This window comes from Garra rufa, chromosome 12 (assembly GCF_049309525.1).
Source record: "Garra rufa chromosome 12, GarRuf1.0, whole genome shotgun sequence".
Classification (NCBI taxonomy): domain Eukaryota; kingdom Metazoa; phylum Chordata; class Actinopteri; order Cypriniformes; family Cyprinidae; genus Garra; species Garra rufa.
The window spans coordinates 10,078,853-10,099,884 of NC_133372.1; the positions used below are offsets into that span (position 1 = coordinate 10,078,853).

The 21,032-nt window shown below is 35.8% G+C and overlaps 1 protein-coding gene across 1 annotated transcript in view; it reads left to right on the plus strand.

Moving 5' to 3' along the window:
* Positions 1-21,032, plus strand: part of kalrnb (kalirin RhoGEF kinase b) — a 141,524-nt gene that overhangs the window by 74,311 nt on the left and 46,181 nt on the right. Inside the window, exons 20-33 of the mRNA XM_073852685.1 lie at positions 14-129; positions 3,193-3,315; positions 4,181-4,363; positions 5,394-5,518; positions 5,792-5,858; positions 6,029-6,135; positions 8,360-8,429; positions 8,750-8,839; positions 13,905-13,997; positions 14,090-14,201; positions 14,925-15,115; positions 15,245-15,346; positions 17,065-17,207; positions 17,418-17,520. Of these exons, the coding sequence (XP_073708786.1) occupies positions 14-129; positions 3,193-3,315; positions 4,181-4,363; positions 5,394-5,518; positions 5,792-5,858; positions 6,029-6,135; positions 8,360-8,429; positions 8,750-8,839; positions 13,905-13,997; positions 14,090-14,201; positions 14,925-15,115; positions 15,245-15,346; positions 17,065-17,207; positions 17,418-17,520 (1,625 nt within the window). The remainder of the gene's footprint in view (positions 1-13; positions 130-3,192; positions 3,316-4,180; positions 4,364-5,393; positions 5,519-5,791; positions 5,859-6,028; positions 6,136-8,359; positions 8,430-8,749; positions 8,840-13,904; positions 13,998-14,089; positions 14,202-14,924; positions 15,116-15,244; positions 15,347-17,064; positions 17,208-17,417; positions 17,521-21,032) is intronic.

A 21,032-nucleotide genomic window follows, 5' to 3' on the forward strand; every position in this document is an offset into this window, starting at 1 on the left:
TTCTTATGTTAAGCCATTCTGAGTGAGCTGCTACAGAGGGAAAACCGTGTCCTTCATTTCTGGACTATGAAAAAAAGACGTTTAGATCAATGCCAACAGTACGTTCTTTTTGAACGACATGCCAAACAGGTGAGTGAGAGAGCGTTATGCAAGCACAGTTTCTGAAGGATGTGATAATGATAGTGGTTTTGCCTTTACTTACACATAGAATACATTTAATAAGAGTACTTATTACAGAAATAATATACTTTAAAAGGACATACTTAAGTGTGAACTGGATGTAATGTTTTTAGACACTTAATTGCATGTTAATTGCAGTTAAATGAAAATGTATTATAGTTTATATTTATAGTAAAAGCAATTAGCTGATCCTTAGAGAGTTTTATGACCCACTTGAGTAGGACTAAATTACATCTTTATATTTAATTACATAATTACAGTTGCATTTAAAATATGGTTAAAGTGTACTGCCAAATACAGTCAAACCAAAATGTATTCAGACACCTTTACCATTTTTCACACTGTCACAGTTTATTCACTATAGTTAAGAAAATGTTAATAAAATATGACAAGAGCTCAGAGTTAAACTGTGTCAGAACAAATTCATCTTGATAATGTCAGATAACCTTGATGGAAAGGTATGTAATGGATTACAATCAATCAAAAACAACTGTTAGTATGATAATGTTTACACAACTATCAATACTTTGTTGACCAATTAGCAAGCAATGCTTAATTTTGTTTGTCTGTGCTGTAAAAAGATTGCATTAGCAATTAAAGAAAAACACTTAAGCAAAACATAGTCTGAATATTTTTTGGTTAGTTTTACTGGTAGTCCACAGTATCAAGATTTTTTGGGGGGGTATGATATGTGACATTTTACTTTATTTTGCTATCCTCACTTACAGTGGGTACGGAAAGTATTCAGACCCCCTTAAATGTTTCACTCTTTGTTATATTGCAGCCATTTGCTGAAATCATTTAAGTTCATTTTTTTCCCTCATTAATGTACACACAGCACCCCATATTGACAGAAAAACACAGAATTGTTGACATTTTTGCAGATTTATTAAAAAAGAAAAACTGAAATATCACATGGTCCTAAGTATTCAGACCCTTTGCTCAATATTTAGTAGAAGCACCCTTTTGATCTAATACAGCCATGAGCCTTTTTGGGAAAGATGCACACCTGGATTTGGGGATCCTCTGCCATTCCTCCTTGCAGATCCTCTCCAGTTCTGTCAGGTTGGATGGTAAACGTTGGTGGACAGCCATTTATAGGTCTCTCCAGAGATGCTCAATTGGGTTTAAGTCAGGGCTCTGGCTGGGCCATTCAAGAACAGTCACGGAGTTGTTGTGAAGCCACTCCTTCGTTCTTTTAGCTGTGTGCTTAGGGTCATTGTCTTGTTGGAAGGTAAACCTTCGGCCCAGTCTGAGGTCCTGAGCACTCTGGGGAAGGTTTTCGTCCAGGATATCCCTGTACTTGGCTGCATTCATCTTTCCCTTGATTGCAACCAGTCGTCCTGTCCCTGCAGCTGAAAAACACCCCCACAGCATGATGCTGCCACCACCATGCTTCACTGTTGGGACTGTATTGGACAGGTGATGAGCAGTGCCTGGTTTTCTCCACACATACCGTTTAGAATTAAGGCCAAAAAGTTCTATCTTTGTCAGAATCTTATTTCTCACCATCTTGGAGTCCTTCAGGTGTTTTTTAGCAAACTCCACGCAGGCTTTCATGTGTCTTGCACTGAGGAGAGGTTTCCGTCGGGCCACTCTGCCATAAAGCCCCGACTGGTGGAGGGCTGCCGTGATGGTTGACTTTCTACAACTTTTTCCCATCTCCCGACTGCATCTCTGGAGATCAGCCACAGTGATCTTCGGGTTCTTCTTTACCTCTCTCACCAAGGCTCTTCTCCCCCGATAGCTCAGTTTGGCCGGACGGCCAGCTCTAGGAAGGGTTCTGGTCGTCCCAAACGTCTTCCATTTAAGGATTATGGAGGCCACTGTGCTCTTAGAAACCTTAAGTGCAGTAGAATTTTTTTTTGTAACCTTGGCCAGATCTGTGCTTGCCACAATTCAGTCTCTGAGCTCTTCAGGCAGTTCCTTTGACCTCATGATTCTCATTTGCTCTGACATGCACTGTGAGCTGTAAGGTCTTATATAGACAGGTGTGTGGCTTTTCTAATCAAGTATAATCAGTATAATCAAACACAGCTGGACTCAAATGAAGGTGTAGAACCATCTCAATGATGGTCAGAAGAAATGGACAGCACCTGAGTTAAATATATGAGTGTCACAGCAAAGGGTCTGAATACTTAGGACCATGTGATATTTCAGTTTTTCTTTTTTAATGAATCTGCAAAAATGTCAACAATTCTGTGTTTTTCTGTCAATATGGGGTGCTGTGTGTACATTAATGAGGATAAAAAATGAACTTAAATGATTTCAGCAAATGGCTGCAATATAACAAAGAGTGAAACATTTAAGGGGGTCTGAATACTTTCCATACCCACTGTACATAAATGAACTATTGTGTCCTGCACCCACTAGTAAAACAATATATAAAAAATTATATCTGGTGTCTGAATAATTTTTGGTTTGACTGTATACTGACAAGCATTTTTGGTAAACTAACATATTTATTGTCATTTGAATTAATTCTTTTATGTCAAATATTGAAATATATTGCTAATTACACATTTGTAATAATGAAGTTGCAATTTAGTAAAAAAAAATCTAAATGTAATAAAATTATAATTGTGCATTACTGTGTCAGTGTACTTTACTATGTTATGTAAGGACTATGTTAAAGTACATTTTAAAGTAAATGAACTTTAACATAAAACTTGAATGAAACATAAACAAAAAAATGAAAAGTCATGTTTAAGAAACATAGTCAAGAAAGTGTACTCTTTCAGTACATACATGTTGCCTTTTATTTCATTAAAATATACACTAAACACTAAAACTGCATATTACGTACAATTAAGTGCACTACTTTTTCATATGGAGGAATTTAGAGGAGCTTAACCAAGAAATCTTTTATATTTAACCCATTAGTCACTTGTGTAGTAGAAACTGGAAATATGATATATCTAATAAGATCTAATACATATCTAACAAGAGAAGAGATTGTAAATAAACACATGAAAGGGTGTTTACCTTTTCAAAACTGTGCTCTTTACACAGGCCATAGGCTGGTTACAGGAAACAGGAGAGTATTTTCTATCCACACACACATCGCTTGGTGATTCCAGCGAAAAAACTCAGGAACTACTAAAAGAGTATGAAGATTTTCGCATATCTGCAAAGGTAAAAAACCTCTGTCACTGATGCCCATTTTCCACAAGTTGGTATGACTCTTTAGAGTCTTCTTACAATGTCTTCAACATACTTTGGTTAAAATTCCTCAATGGTTGTGTAAAACAAAACCCCTTTTTACAAGATCAAAAACAGCTCCGTTCACAGTGACCCATTTCGGTGCAAGGCTCTTTAAATGATAATGAGCTACAGCTCACTCCGCCCCTCTCTTCTGATTTTTGTGTATTCAGTGGCACGTTACCATCAAAATCAAAATTAATCCACTGCATCCTCAGTGGCTCTCATGTTGGGAGAAAATTAAGACTGTTTTGTTCACTTTTATGTCCAACTTCAAAACACCTGCACTGCTTACAAGACATTGTTGTCACTACAGCTGCTTGAGCACGGAGAAAATGGTCGGACAGTGTACAACTGGCTGAGAATGAAAATACGCTAATATGGGACCGTCTGTCAGGTAGTGGGCGGGGCCTGAGCAATATGACATCATACTGCTCAGAAAATCAAAACGGCTTGATAATTGACACTGTGTAGGGTTTGGGGGATTTAAAAAAAGGAGTGAATGGATTTTTTTCATTGTGGGGTGGTTGTGTCCACACTCTGCTAAGACACATTTATATGCAAACACCATGTAAAAGGGAATTTTGCATCTGATTCATCATATACTCACTGTCATGTTGATTCAAACTTTAATGCTTTTGTGGAACACACAAGGAGAATTTGTATAAAAAATATTCTGGCTAGTCTTCCAAAAAAAATGAACAATAATTAAACAAGTGCATTTCTCTAAACCTGTATATATATATATATATATATATATATATATATATATGACATGATGTTGATTCTTCTCTTCTAGCAAACACAAGAGAAGGTAAAGCTGTTGATCCAGCTGGCTGGTAGTTTGGTTGAGAAAGGGCATGTCCATGTAACTGAGCTCAAGAGGTGGGTGTCTACAGTAGACAGAAGGTACAGAGATTTCTCCATGCGGATGGGTCAGTACCGCTGCAACTTGGACCGAGCGCTGGGAGTGTGTTCTGAGGTGAGTGACTGAGCAAAGCCATCTGTTTTTATGAAATATATCTGCATTTATTTACTTTTTGCACTGTTTATACAGTTGAGGTCAAACCGTTCCATCCCCCTTTCAGAATCTGCAAAATGTTAATTATATTACCAAAATAAGAGGGATCATACAAAATGCATGTTATTTATAAAAATACTGTGTTGTTACCTGAATGATCCACAGCTTTTTTTGTGTGTTTTTTGTTTAGTGATAGTTGTTCATGAGTCCCTTGTTTGTCCTGAACAGTTGCCTGCTGTTCTTTAGAAAAATCCTTCAGGTCACACAAATTCTTTTGTTTTCCAGCATTTTTGTGTATTTGAACCCTTTGCAACCCTTTGAAAACTTTTGAACAGAATGGAGATGTGTACTTTTTTCATATCTTGCCTAAATATCATTTTTTTTTTCATTTAGTATTGCCCTTCAGAGGCTACAAAACATAGTTACATGTTTCCCAGAGGACAAAATAAGTTAAATTTACCCTGATCTTTCAATTCAAAAAGTTTTCACCCCCTGGCTCTTAATGCATCGCATTTCCTTCTGTAGCATCAGTGAGCGTTTGATCCTTCTGTAATAGATGTGTATGAGTCCCTCAGTTGTCCTCAGTGTGAAAAGATGGATCTCAAAATCATAGTCATTGTTGGAAAGGGTTCAAATACACAAAAATGCTGGAAAACCAAATAACTTGTGGGACCTGAAGGATTTTCTGAAGAACAGCAGACAGTTTAACTGTTTAGGTAAATTTCAGGAAAATCAACTATTACTTTTTCTTGTGGACTATATGTAAACATCCCTTATGTGAAATATCTTATTTAGGTCAATACTAAATAAACAATAACATGCCGTTTGTATGATCCCTCTTATTTTGGTAAAATAATGAACATTTTGCAGATTCTGAAAGGGGGGTGTAAACTTTTGACCTCGACTGTAAAGGTTCATATCATGAAGAATCAAAACTTCAGTTTAAAAAATGTACTGCAATTTTCAGTATTCCCCCTGACCTCCCTAACAGGACAATAAAGATCTAGAACTGGACATTATCCCTGCCAACTTGACCCACACTGATCCAGAGGTCAACCTCAACGATCCTGACCATGAAGTTAATGAGGAAAAGAAGAAATCTGCCAGAAAGAAAGAGTGAGTGATGAAATTAACTTCATGACTAAAAGAGATTTTAAATATGACTCAGAATCCTTAATGTGTGTGCCAGCTTCCTGTGCGCAGGTTAAGCCGATGGTCCCAAACGAAATCACAGCATCAATAGCTTCATCTTCACACAAAATCCTTTTTAATCTAAATCATTTCCTGAGGAATTAGCTTTGTGTTATGAAGTGCTGTCTCAGGCGTTCTTTGCATTTCAATGTCTGTAATTTGCTGGGCTTTCAGTGAGGCATTTTGCTCTCTGTGTAGGTATATTATGGCTGAGCTGCTCCAGACAGAAAGAGCTTACGTACGAGACCTACAGGAGTGTTTGGAGGTGAGAAGCTTTAGAGGTTTTCGTACTGATCTCAGACAGTCACGGCTTTTTGATTGCAAGATACATCCAAGGTTGCCTAGTTATATACTGTATTGTGCCTGAAATGCCATCTGAGTTAAAAGAATTGTGAACTTGAGATGAACTAACCTCCCTTGTGCATTTATGCGCAGACTTTTCTCTGGGAAATGACAAGCGGTGCTGAGATCCCATCTGGAATTGCGAACAAAGAGCATGTGATCTTCGGGAATATTCAGGAGATTTATGAATTCCATAACAAGTATGTTTTCAAACAGGCTTTATTTCATGTTGATTTCCATATGCATATAGTTTAGCCGTAAAGCTGTCACTTTGATGGCCCATAAAGCTGTAATTTTGATGGCCTGTGTAAGTATGTAAGTAATTAGTGATGCTTGCCAAGGAGATCTATAATACCTGGAGAAAAGTATCCCCTAGCATTCCTGTTTATCTCATTGGTTGTTGCTTAGCTGACGCATTTCTGCCATATTTGCATGTGAGACAGTGTTATAAAGGTAGAACTACTAAAAATTATTTTTGTTAATTGGAATAAAGCTGAAAATAAATAAAATGTAAATATTGAAGAACAAAATTTAAAAAACTAAAATTATTATTAAAAACCTAAAATATTACCTGTTAACTGTAATACAATTTGAAGTACTAAAATTACTAAAACTACTTAAAAACAATTATAGAAATTTTGAAATATTTGAAAAAAAAAATTGCTTAAATAAAATAAAATATAAATATTGAAGAACAACATTTCAAAAACAAACGATGTTTTCTTAGATGTTTCTTCAGTTTTCTTGTTAACTATAATAAAATTACTAAAGTATTAAAATAACTCAAATTGAACTGAAAAACAATTATAGAAATATAGAAATATTTGAAAAAAATAACAATTACTAATAAAAACAGAATATAAATTAAATGTAAATATTGAAGAACAAAACTTAAAAAAACAAAAATTAGAAATGTTACCTTGTTAACTGTAATAAAATTTGAAGTACTAAAATTACTAGAACTTTACTGGAAAACAATTATAGAAATATAGAAATATTTGGGAAAAAAATACTGATTAATACAGAAATTTGCTGAAATAAAATAAAATATAAATATTAAAGAACAAGACTTTAAAAAAACAAAAAATATAAATGTTGCCTTGTTAACTGTAATAAAATTTGAAGTACTAAAATTACTGAAACTATACTGAAAAACAATTATAGAAATATAGAAATATTTGAAAATTAAACAAATAACAAATACTGATTAAAACAGAAATTTGCTAAAATAAAATAAAATTAGGGCCGGGACTTTAACGCGTTAATTTAGATTAATTAATTACACAAAAATAACGCGTTAAATTTTTTTAACTCATTTTAATCGCAATACGTTTTGCACCGCGGAACGTTTCTCACTAGATGAGATTCGGCGGACCGATTATACTGGAGCACAAACTAGCGTTCAGGTTCAGACAAGCCAAAGACGTCCGTCCTAAATAGTATTGTATGTCCCAAATCGTAGTATGTTTAAAAAGTATTCCAAAGATTCCCGGATGGTCTACTACTTAACGATCAATGCACACTCTTAACTGCTTATATTGCCCGCAACACACTGCGCCGTGAACAAAGATTCGATTAGAACTACAAACACGCATAAAAAGTGTTAAAAAACTACAAACATGGAGGATATACGCGACCAACGGACAGGTAGAGAAAGGGGTTTGAGTGATAAATAATCAGTGTGTAACCTGATAAAAACTATTTTTTAAATGTTATCCGCGTTATATTCCATGTGCAGCAACATTTATAATGATAGGTTTGGTCATTAAAGTTTAAATGCATAATTAAGCAAACACAAGAGCAGAGTTCTCGGAATGAAAGACTCGTTAAAGAACGTGCCTCTTGCTACACTTTTAATGGCAATATTGTACTGGTCTGTTGGACTTGGTTGAACAAAAATAAACAATATTTTGTTGGTTAAGCTTATGTATTCAGTCAAAAATCCATGTAAAAATCTTAATTCTCACTGTTCTCAGGTCAAATATTTACATGCGATTAAAATGCGATTAATTTCGATTAATTAATTACAAAGCCTCTAATTAATTAGATTAAAATTTTTAATCGAGTCCCGGCCCTAAATAAAATATAAATATTGAAGAACAAAACTTAAAAAACTAAAATGAGAAATGTTACCTTGTTAAGTGTATTAAAATTTGAAGTACTAAAATTACTAAAACTTTACTGAAAAACAATTATATAAATATATAAAACAAAAACCAGTAAAAATGACAACACACCAAAAAATAAAAAAATAAAAAATAAAAGCTGAAAAATAAAATTAAAAGCTAACTCAAATTTTAAGGCAGAATAATCATGCTGTTATACTCAAAATGGATAAATATCAGTCAGCAACAACAACATCCTCATATTTTCTTCAGAAAATGTTAAAACCTTGTTATGTTTTGCCATTATTTGTTTTCGCAGCATCTTTCTAAAAGAGCTTGAAAACTATGAGCAGCTTCCAGAAGACGTGGGCCATTGTTTTGTCACATGGGTGAGATACAGATGAATCATCGTCTTCTTTCCTCAATTTTTCTTTGTTTGCAGAACATGTTGTGATTTCAGTATGGACTAGTCATCATCATTAAACTCCGTATGAATATTTAAAAACCACTGTGTGCTGAGAGGCTGTCAAAATTGGAAAGTTGCCTACGCTGTATTATTCTTCAATCATTATTTAAAGCTTGAAAGGTCCAAAATATCAATTCAGCTGCAAAGTATTAATTTTTAAGGAGTAACTTCTGGTGCTTTTTAAGCTCTGGTGAGATTGCTTACAACATAAATAGTAAATGTGTTTTTTTCCATGTCCTGAAGGCTGATAAATTCCATATATACGTCACCTACTGCAAAAACAAACCAGACTCCAGTCAACTCATCCAGGGCCAGGCCGGAAGGTTCTTCGATGTGAGTTGGCTCTCTTTTTTTCCCTCACAGTTTCTTTTGGAGGTTTGTACAGTATGGCATGAGGTGAGATAATAGGAATGACTCAGAAAATAGACAGGGGGCGCCAGATAGCTGCTGTCATTCAGCATTACTACTCTGTTCCAAAATAATAAAATCTGTTTATATTATTTGTCAGAATTAATCTGAGAATGTTCTGAGTTTTTAAAAGCTCCTTGTATACACTGATGAAACAGCTTAAAGGAGAAGTTCACTTCCATAATAAAAATTCTTGATAATTTACTCACCCCCATGTCATCCAAGATGTTAATGTCTTTTTTGCTTCAGTCACAAAGACATCAAGTTTTTTGAGGAAAACATTCCAGGATTTTTCTTCATATAATGGACTTGGTAGGCAGTGGGTTGAAGGTCCAAATTGCAGTTTCAATGCAGCTTCAAATCCCAGCCAAGGAATAAGGGTCTTATCTAGTCAAGCGTTCTGTAATTTTCTTTAAAAATGTACATTTATATACTTTTTAACCACAAATTCTGGTCCCGCTCTAGCTTTGTGATGCGCATGAGCATCTTCACACATTACGTCATAATGTTGGAAAGGTCAGGTGTGATTAGTTCTTCGTCTGTGTAGGGTAGGATGAAAAACTACAAATTTTCTCCTCCAACTTTAAAAACATCCAACATCACTATTTTAACTTTTTTTTCGTAAAGGGCATTTGACTTTCTTTGCATGTCACTTTGTAAGCACTGGGTCGGTACCTCCACCAACGTTTGTGGTTAAAAAGTATATATATTTTTATTAGGGCCGGGACTCGATTAAAAAATTTAATCTAATTAATTAGAGGCTTTGTAATTAATTAATGGAAATTAATCGCATTTTAATCGCATATAAATATTTGACCTGAGAACAGTGAGAAGTAAGATTTTTACATGGATTTTTAATATACCATTGAATAATGACTGAATACATAAGCTTAAGCAACAAAATGTTGTTTATTTTTGTTCAACCAAGTCCAACAGACCAGTGCAATATTGCCATTAAGTGTAGCAAGAGGCACGTTCTTTAATGAGTCTTTCATGCCGAGAACTCTGCTCTTGTGTTTGCTTAATTATGCATTTAAACGTTAATGACCAAACCTATCATTATAAATGTTGCTGCACATGGAACATAACGCGGATAACATTTAAAAAATATTTTTTATCAGGTTACACACTGATTATTTATCACTCAAACCCCTTTCTCTACCTGTCCGTTGGTCGCGCATATCCTCCATGTTTGTAGTTTTTTAACACTTTTTATGCGTGTTTGTAGTTCTAATCGAATCCTCGTTCACGGCGCAGTGTGTTGCGGGCAGTATTAGCCGTTAAGAGTGTGCATTGATCGTTAAGTAGTAGACCATCCGGGAATCTTTGGAATACTTTTTTAAACATACTGCGATTTGGAACATACAATACTATTTAGGACGGACGCAGCTTGTCTGAACGCTAGTTGGTGCTCCAGTATAATCGGTCCGCCGAATCTCATCCAGTGAGAAACGTTCCGCGGTGCAAAAATAAGTGCGATTAAAATGCGTTAAAAAATTTTAACGCGTTATTTTTGTGTAATTAATTAATCTAAATTAACGCGTTAAAGTCCCGGCCCTAATTTTTATTGTTTTAAGAAAATGACTGATCATTTTGCTAGATAAGACACTTATTGCTTGGCTGTGATTATGTAGAGCCCTTTGAAGCTGCACTGTAACCTCAATTTGGACCTTCAACCTGTAGGCCTCCATAGTAGTCCACTATATGGAGAAAAATCCTGGAATGTTTTCCTCAAAAAACATAATTTCTTTGTGACTGAAGAAAGAAAGACTTGATAATCTTGGATGACATGGGGGTGAATAATTTTAATTCTAGAAGTGAACTAATCCTTTATACAGGGTGGTTAGCTGGTTTCCAAGAAGAGTTAAAGCAGGGGTCTCAAACTCGCGGCCCGCAGGAGGATAGTTTGTGGCCCCCACCTTAATATGAAAGTTTAATGTTACTGTGGCCCGCGAGTTTGATATGTATGGCACTTTACAGTGTTGTGTGCGGAGCTGAGCGAACCTACCAATCACGGTGGGGTATATGGCTCTTGGAGGCGGGCCGGGTTTGATGCAAGCAGAGAAACATTTCTCAATGAGTGAAAGTTACAGCAGCGTTACCATGGAGTGTTTTCTTCCATGCTTGGCTGGCTGCCTCGTTTCTATTGGGCACACGCAGACATTTGTCCCAGCGCGCTGCGTTCACAAGACTTAAAAAAAAAAAAGTTTTTTTTTTAAGTTGCTGCCCAGCGGGACATTATACGACGTAGGCCTATATACATTAGAATTCATTATCGATTAATCGGGTCCGCCCACAGTGCACATACAACTTCAGAGAATAACGTCAAATTAAAGCACCGAATGACGCATTTCTATAGAGAAAATGCATCTAAAAATAGTGGAGGAAACAGACTGAGATGCTGCAGGAGAGTTCCAAAGCCCAAAACATGAGAATTCCTCATTTTTAACTTGAAGCTAATAGCGTAATGGCTTGCCCTGTGAGACGCTTTTACAGATCCGTTTGCATCATCCTCAGCATGAAAACTTTCAGTTTACGGTCATGTCCTTATCTGTAAATGTCAGAAATTCACACGAGCATTTCCATTTATGCATAAAAGTCCATTCTGACAGTCTGTGTTAAGTTTAAACCTTTACTGAATGAGCGTCAGACAGGAACACAGACAGGGAGACAGTAGCCTAAATACTAAAAACGGTGCTTTATATTGAAACTCAAAATAAATGAGGCTCAAACATTATTCACGTGCGTGTTTATTTTAGCAATTCCGTCAGTGAACAAGCAGTCTACAAAACGCTAAAATAAATCAAAGAAATAATACATTTAAATAAGAATGTAGCCTAAATAAGTGTTAAATACGCTATTAAACAAACATTCGTTGCAAAAATTACTATAACAACCTCGACAGCTCATCAGAATTACTGTCCGAGTTCTCTTTCTCTTCCCCATTGCACAGCTGCTGTTTTTAATAGCAAAGTAATTACATTTATTTTCGTTTCTTTAGTTTATAAAGTTAATTTAGAAATATATTTGGAACACGTTTTGTTTGTGAAATTCAAGCTTTTGTTTTTTAAAGTAACGAACAAGCGGCCAGCGGCAGACAGATCCAGTTAGCCTTCATGATTAAAATCCATAAAGCGCTGTGTGAAACTTCATTTTTGTTCATAAAGGTAATAGTAATAAATTTACTTTAAATTATTACTTCACTACTATAAAACGAAATAATTCAAATTCGGAAACAAAACTCTTTTATTAGCTATAGGCCTAATTCATAAAGATGCATTTAGGCATTAAAAGCGCGTCCAGTGAGCAGATGCCGAGTCACGATCGTCAACTTCATCTTTGCGACACTGACTCAGAAAATACTAGTTTATTAATAAATAATTAGAAGAGGAAGAGCTGCCAGGTCTCTAGCAGCAAGGAGTGGGCAAGAGAAGCCATGTTCAGAACAACAGTTCATGTTCTTCAATGTTTCATTCATGTTCAGGACAATTCATGTTCAGAAAAAGGTTAAAGGTTAAAGAACTGTTAATACAGACTTTTGAATCTGAATACAGTAGATATAGAAGACTGAAGAAACCACATATAGTCGCTGACTAGCGAAATCTAATTATTATTATTATTGTTGTTATTAATTTCATTATTATTATTATTATTATTATTATTATTATTAAGTACTGATTGATTGATTTATGTTCATATTAATTCTTAATGTATTTTTTTTTTCATCTTATTTTGATTTTAAAAAATAAAAAATAAAAATAAAGAGATTTGAGAAGATTGGAATTTTTTTAACAAAGCTTTTCTTGTGGAAAACCTAATGCGGCCCAGCCTCACCCAGACTCTGCCTCCAGCGGCCCCCAGGTAAATTGAGTTTGAGACCCCTGAGTTAAAGGGATAGTTCACCCAAAAATGAAAATCTGATCCAAGATGTAGGTGACTTTGTTTCTTCAGTAGAACACAAACAAAGATTTTTAACTCAAACCATTGCAGTCTGTCAGTCATATAATGGCAGTCAATGGGATTCACAACTTTGAGAGTCAAAAAAACATACACAGACAAAACCAAATTAAACCCTGCGGCTCATGACGATACATTGAGGTGTTAAGACACGAAACAATCGATCTGTGCAAGAAACTGAACAGTATTTATGTCATTTTTACCTCTGATCCACTGCAATGTCCAACTGTCCTGAGCGCATTCACAACAGCCGGTGCGTGACGCATCAAAGTTGGGAGTCTGTGAAAAGTTTGCGCCGGATGAGTTTGCGCAAGCGAACGTAATCTTTTAGTATTTTAACAGTTGCAACAATCAGGATAAGCACAAGTAATTACAAGTAACATTTTGAGTAGCTGACGTACCCACAATCTCTGCACTGTGTACGGTGTAAACAATAAGTTTTATAAATGTGGGACAGATCGCTTCCGTGCATGTACCTACTATACCAGAGCACTTTGACGCATCACGTGCCAGTTGTTGTGAGTGCGCTCAGGATAGTTGGACATTGCAGTGGATCAGAGGTAAAAATGACATAAATACTGTTCAGTTTCTTGCACAGTTCAACTGTTTTGTGTCTTAACAACTTAATGTATCGTCACAAGCCACAGGGTTTAATTTGGTTTTGTCTGTGTATGTTTTTTTGACTTTCAAATTCGTGAATCCCATTGACTTCCATTATATGACTGACAGACTGCAACAGTTTGAGTTAAAAATCTAAAAGTCACCTACATGTTGGATGCCCTGAGAGTACGCGGATAAACATCAAATTTTATTTTTGGGTGAACTAACCCTTTAAATTAGTCTCTTTTTTTTGAGGGTTTTCAAGGGAATTTGGGTATTTGTTTCGGGGACAGACCAGCTGACTAACCAGCTAGATACCAGTTTGGCCAGAATGGGAGACCAGCTAGATCAAAAAAGACTGGTTTAACCTGCTTTTGTTGTCATTCATGCAATAAAACTCATGATTATTGATATTTTATTGTGTTTCCCACAGGAGATACAGAGGAGACATGGATTAGCCAATTCAATCTCATCATACCTGATTAAACCCGTTCAGAGAATCACCAAATACCAGCTCTTGTTAAAGGTGGAGATTGATTGTTTTTGTTTACTCTTTACCTGATGTGAATCGTTTGCAGCACTAAATGGTTGTGTTGGTGCAAATGTGTTCATGAACAGGAGTTGCTGACGTGTTGTGAAGAAGGGAAAGGAGAAATAAAGGAGGGTTTGGAGGTGATGCTCAGTGTGCCTAAACGTGCTAATGACGCTATGCACGTCAGCATGCTGGAGGGTGAGCGATAATTACCGCAGCTGTGCTGAAAACATAACTGTGTGCAGAAGGGTTGTAAGTCGCACGCATGACTGATGACTGACTTGAAAACAGATTTTATTTATTAATTACTGATTCATTTAAACAAATTGGAAGCCAATATACAAAGAATGCATTTTTGTATCCATAAGGTTTTAAAATACAATTTGATCTGATTTAAAATCAGATTAAAAATGTGATTAAACTTTATTATTAAATATTATTAGTTTTATTTTATTTATTTTGCGTGTTGAAGGCAGAATCTAAATTTCTGTTGATATTTGTGACACAGGACCACAAAGCCAGTCTTAAGTAGCATGAGTATATTTGTAGCAATAGCTAAAAATAGGCCAAAAATCATTAGTATATTAAGTAAAGATCATGTTCTATGAATATATTTTCAAATTTATTACCGTAATTATATCAAAACTTAATTTTTGATTAGTAATTTGCATTGCTAAGAACTTCACTTGGACAACTTTAAAGGCGATTTTTCAAACAAATTTTTTTTTTGCACCCTCAGATTTTGGGCAAATATTGTCCTATCCTAATGGATGATCAATGGAAAGCTTATTTATTCAGCTTTCAGAAGTATATCAGGATGTATAAATCTTAATTTCAATAAAATGTCAATATAACTGATTATTGTGGTCCAAGATTACATTTATGCAATGTTTATCTGCATAATTGTTGTTCTGCTATCAGGTTTTGATGAAAACCTGGCTGTACAGGGTGAGCTGATCTTACAGGACACCTTCCAGGTGTGGGATCCCAAATCTCTGATCCGCAAGGGCCGGGACCGGCATCTCTTCCTCTTTGAGATCTCTCTCGTTTTCAGTAAAGAGATGAAAGACTCGTCGGGACGCACCAAATATGTTTACAAGAACAAGCTGCTGGTAAGGAGTTCCAGGATGACACGTTGTCAAGACGTGTTAAAATCATCGACAAAATGAAGTCTTTAGTGCCTTTTTTCCCACTTTGTTAGTAAGTCGTTAGTGGTAGTGTGAATTTAAATGTTTTGACAGACATCAGAGTTAGGAGTCACCGAACACATTGAAGGAGATCCATGTAAATTCGCTCTGTGGGCCGGCCGGACGCCTACATCTGACAACAAAACGGTTCTCAAGGTAAGATATGAACTGTATATCTGCATGTCTTCATGTATTAGTGTCAGATAAACCTGCAGAACAGAAACTTAATGGCCAGTGCCAGTAAGAAATTAATATTGATACTATTATGAGGTATGAGGTTGCATTTTTAACATACAGTATGACTATAACACTGTGTCCTTACCAGACATGACACCAAGAGCAAAATATTAAAAACACATTATTAGCACTGTCAACATTTTTGCATATATGCAAATTAATTCAATATATTTAACCCTATAAAGCCTACCATATAATATTTGATACATTTCTAAAGCCCAGAAATGATCAATATGATAAATTTTGCTAAAAAGTTGAACATTTTTTAACAAGTAAAAAATGTCCGCCTTCAGGTCGTGGTTCACATGTGTTTTTGCTCTGGCATCTTTACTGATTTTTACAAAGTTAATGTAAAAATAACTTTTAGATTGGTAACATTTCAAGATGAACACTTACTGGACTGAAGCTACTTAGGTTTACTTCCATACAGCATTTTTTTTTTTTTTTTTTTTGAAAAATCATTTTAAAATGTAAGTATGAAATACAGATACATAAGGCGAATGTTTACTTACACATTGCATTGCATTGTGTATTGTGCGCCCCATAATAAAAACTTTCATAAGTTTGGGTTTGGGTATCACTATATCAAACTATATGAGCCATAAAAACCTTATGTATCAAATATGATACTCAACCAAAAAAACATAGATGCAAACCTTTTGCAATATGTATTTATTTATTGTACTGTAAATTTTTATTCTTAGATTTTACCTAAAGGTTCAATAAACCGTTCTATAAACTATTATTAAATTAAATGATTAATAATTAATTGAATTCTTGTTAAATGATATTAAATGTATAATTATTTGCAAATATTATTAAAATGTACTTAACTTATTTATTTTGCTTTAAGAAGTTTCTAAAAGTTCAATTAACTGTTCTGTTTGAATTTTTACTGGTATTTCATACATCAGGCATTACATGGTTAAAACAATTGTTTTTTTTTTATGCTGTCACCACTTTTAATAAAATAATTTTTATAAATATATCCACCTTATTTGTCCCATAAGAGCAGGTGCAGCCATTTGTAAATTTGATGGCTCTGGCTTCTGGTCTCGTCTGTGTCCAGCTACTATCCAAAATGGCTCATTTTGCTGCTTGATATTGCAAATTAGTGTGTCTTACCATATTATTTGAATATATTATCTTAATTATGGGCAAACTGGTTTGTAGTACAAACAGTTTTACCATTTATTGCACGTTGTTATTCTTCTCGTTATTTCCCTATAGCGGATAATGAACCGGAAGTCTCGCCCATAGGCTTACTTCCGCGTTGAAGATCAAGGTGGATAGGTCAAATATTTATTCAAAATAATAGTTTTACTTTGTTCTTCATGATTGGCACAAAGCCTTATTATTTAATTTTCAGTTCTTTGAAAGAACTGTGAAAAAATAAATTACGTATTAAAACCTGAAAAATCCTTTATAAGGGATTTTTTTACTCTTGCATTCTAAATATCTGGGGTATGTTTCTTATATTTAGTGGTAATTTTGCTCAAAGCCTTGGTTAATTTTTTACCCTGGTGCACATTATTCATTTGAGTAATGCAATTTCAAATCTGGCTTGTGAAATTATGCGTTTTCTGTACTCTGTCATCTTCTTTATCTCTTTTACACATCCTCTTATCCACCTGAAGGCCTCCAGTATAGAAGTGAAACAGGAGTGGATCCGGAACATCAGGGAAGTGATTCAAGAGAGAACGGTTCACCTGAAGGGGGCGCTAAAGGAGCCCATACACCCTCCTAAAACCCCGGCCAGACAGCGCAGCATTAGCAAGAGGTATTTCACCTTATCCACCTGCTGTCTTCATTCACCTAAAACATAGATTTTTCTTTTTCTCTCTGCTCAGGTTCTTATTTAATATGCATTAAGGGAATCAATACATCTGTACTCCCAAAATGCACAGCTCTTATCACAGCACTTTCTGCGAGGTGGTTTATTATAGAATGTGTATGTGATTGCAGTGGATTTAATTATTTAATCTTTTAGGGAAACTACTGAGGACGCAGACAGTCAGGGTGATGCCAGCAGCCAGCCAGACACAATCTCCATCGCTTCCCGCACCTCCCAGAACACTGTAGACAGTGACAAGGTACAACAATAACACAATGACATCCACTATGTAGACCCTGACACTGTATTGTCATTTGGCTTTGTCAGCATCGTGTAGTAATATTTGAGGTCAGGGGCTAGACATCCTAAACCCAGAATCTTAAGTTGAGAGCATTGATATTGAAATTAAGTTTAAGAAGAAAGCTGAAATCAATATAGCTGTACGATTCTTTTTTTGGTTTGTTTTATGTGGTGTATTGCTTGTTTGTGCAACACATTCTCACTCCAAACTCATCAAATATTGATGCTTGGACCCTTTGGCATCACTTTAATATGCACAGGTTACCCCTTCAGCGTCATTTTTCAATGTGCAGGGTCCTCCATTGCCTTAAATAGGACATCTCTGGCGTCAATATGTAGACGTGAAAGGCATTGGGAAATTTATCTTGATGCCTTAATTATGGGTAATAATTTTGACATAATTGATTTTATGTTGGGTTGTGATTTTTTAATGTAAACAGTCACAACAATTTTATTTACAATAAACTATTTAGCATGTAACCCAACGCCTACCCCTAAACCTAACCATTTGTCAATATAAAACACAGGATATAACTGGCAGGTACAACTACATCCAAAAACTATTAATATTCAAAGTCTTCTGTGGCAAAACTGTTGATTTGAGAGAGGAATAAAAGCATTCACCGCCTCCATCTGCCGTAATGCTCAGTTCCTGTGTGCAGTCTGTGCACAAATTAAAAAATGGCCGCCAGAAGAAGTGTTACATCAGCTTTGGTTGTGAAATGCCATTGGCTCTTGTGTGTCTCATGACCGACTACATCATGTTAAAGGGGGTCCAATGCTGTTTCATGCATATTAAGTTATTTACACTGTTAAAGAGTTGGATTCTCATGCTTAACATGGCCAAAGTTTCAAAAAATGATTTTGACGTATAAAAGAGTATTTCTGTGCCGAATACAAACTTCCCGGGTTTCTTACAAGTTTCAGAAAGTTTTTTCGATCATGGCTCTTCATGACATCCTGAAGGGTGGAACTCCTTGTATGGGCATTTCTCCCGAAAGAGCGTGCCCGTGCATGCATCACCCAGAGCGTGAGCAAGAGTGCACCCATCAACGTGCTTCATTCGGCTGCACTGCTACATGGGACTCACTCGGGAAGAATGTCTCAAAAGAAGTGTGGTTTTGGTTGTAAGGCAAAGATAACCTCACTCAGCTTCCCGAAGAACCCAGTGTTACATGAACAGTGGATGCAGTTTGTTTTTCCAGGGCAGAAACGGAGTTTTGCAAATGTATTTGTTGACAAACATTTTATAAACAAGGCCCAGTTCGACGGTGGATTTGCACATCGTTTGATACTGAAAGATGGAGCGATCCCAGCTATAAAAGATTGATGTTATGATTCAGAACTGCAGATGGTAAGTGAAACAGCATCAAATGTCTGTTTTGTTGGCATTGGCGCGCAAGTTCTGGTCAATCTTTAGCTCCGCCCACAGCGCGCCTCCAGGAAATCGGCTGTTTTTGGAGAGAATCGTAAAGCTGTATCTTTCTTTTGTAAATATGATAAAACTAAAGACTTTTTGGAGATATGAAGGATGCAGTACTACTCTATAGGTACTCAAGACTAAAATAAGATTGGGTGAAACTGTGTGTGTTATGCCCCCTTTAATGTTTGGGAGTATCTTCCTAAATGAGATGTGACCACTTTAAGGGAGCGGTGTAATTTTTAGCAATAAAAACCTTATTATTTGCTCTGTTCTTTACATAAAGATATTGTATGGCTTCAGAAGACTTGGAATGCGCTTTTTATAGTCAGTTTTTGCAATAAATACATGTCACAGTACTTTTATTTGCTTGTTATATGTTTTATATTGTTCAGAAGAGTTTAGTGTAGGGTTGGGGTTAGGTGCTCGAAAATGTCTATGAAAGTATAAATGTAAATAAAATGATTTCTATTTTTACAAATGCATACAAACCATAAAATGTGTCTTGATCTGAAAAACAACTGAAAGCAATGGAGTACCCTGCATGTCGAAAAGTGATGATATAGAGCAGGGATCCTCAAATCTTACCCTGGAGGTCCAATGCACTGCAGAGTTTAGCTCTAACCATAATCAAACACACCTGAGAATGCTAATCAAGGTCTTCAGGATCATTAGAGAATCACAGGTAGGTGAGTTTCATCAGGGTTGGAGCTAAACTCTGCAGCGCATTGGACCTCCAGGGTAAGATTTGAGGAACCCTGATATAGAGGTACCCTGAGCGTCGAAAACTGACACCAAAGTGCCCTGACCAAGCGTCAATATGTGACGAGTTGACAGTGAGAACGTGTTGGTTTGCGTGTGTATGCAAGTTTAACTATGTGAAGATTTTTAAATATATTCCTCAAAACTTGAAAACATGCAGAAAACAGACTTGAAAGCATTGGAAGTGGTTCTTACTATGTGAAAGGTTCATAAATCAGTCAAATCATTTTTAAATGTAATTATGTCACCATGTTTGTGCGAGGGTTAGGTTAAGGATGTGTGTTTTAAAAATAATTTCTGTCTACTCTCCCTGTGGAAAATCTGTTTCTGTCATACACAAACGTCACAAACAGTTTCTTTTTTAGTGCTTGTGGTGTGTGTTTGGCTCTAGAGTGTGAATGTGGGTATCAGTGTGTGTGTGTGTGTGTGTGTGTGTGTGTGTATATATATATATATATATATATATATATATATATATATACACACACACATTTACATTCAAGCCTGAAATTATTTATACCCCTGCAATATTATTATTATACTTTTATTCAACCTGTCTTTTATTCACAATTTTTTTTTGACCGGAAATGACACAGGCTTCTCCCAAAAGACAATAAGACGATGTACAAGAGGCATCATTGTGGAAAAAAAATATTTCTCAGCTTTTATTTACATGTGAACAAAAAGTGTCATGTCCAAAATTATTCATACCCTTTGCAAACTGTCACAGTCCAAAGTTCTATACCATTCCAAATAGTCCAAGCTGTTCTAAAGCATCCTAATCACCCTGATTCATTGGGGACAGCTGTTTTAATCAACTCAACAGGTGAAAAACAGAAGCTCTCTGCTGTTGGTTTTTGGACAGTCATGGCTAAGACAAAGGAGCTCACTGAGGACCTGCGGCTGCGCATTGTGGCTGCTCACAAGTTAGTAAAGGGCTATAAGACCAGAGTCCTGACTTAAATCCATTTGAGATTCAGTGGAGGGAGCTAAAGATCAGGGTGATGGCAAGGAGACCCTCCATCCTGAAAGAGCAGGAGCTCATCGCTAAAGAAAAATGGGCAAAAATACCAGTGGAGACGTGCAAAAAGCTGGTCAGCAATTATAGGAAGCATTTTATTGTTGTAATAGCCAATAAAGGCTTTTCTATTGATTATTGAGAAGGGTATGAATAATTTTGGACATGCCACTTTTTGTACAAATGTAAATAAAAGATGAGTAATAATCTTTTCCACAATGATGCCTCTTGTACATCGTCTTATTATCTTCTGGGAGATGTCTGTGTCATT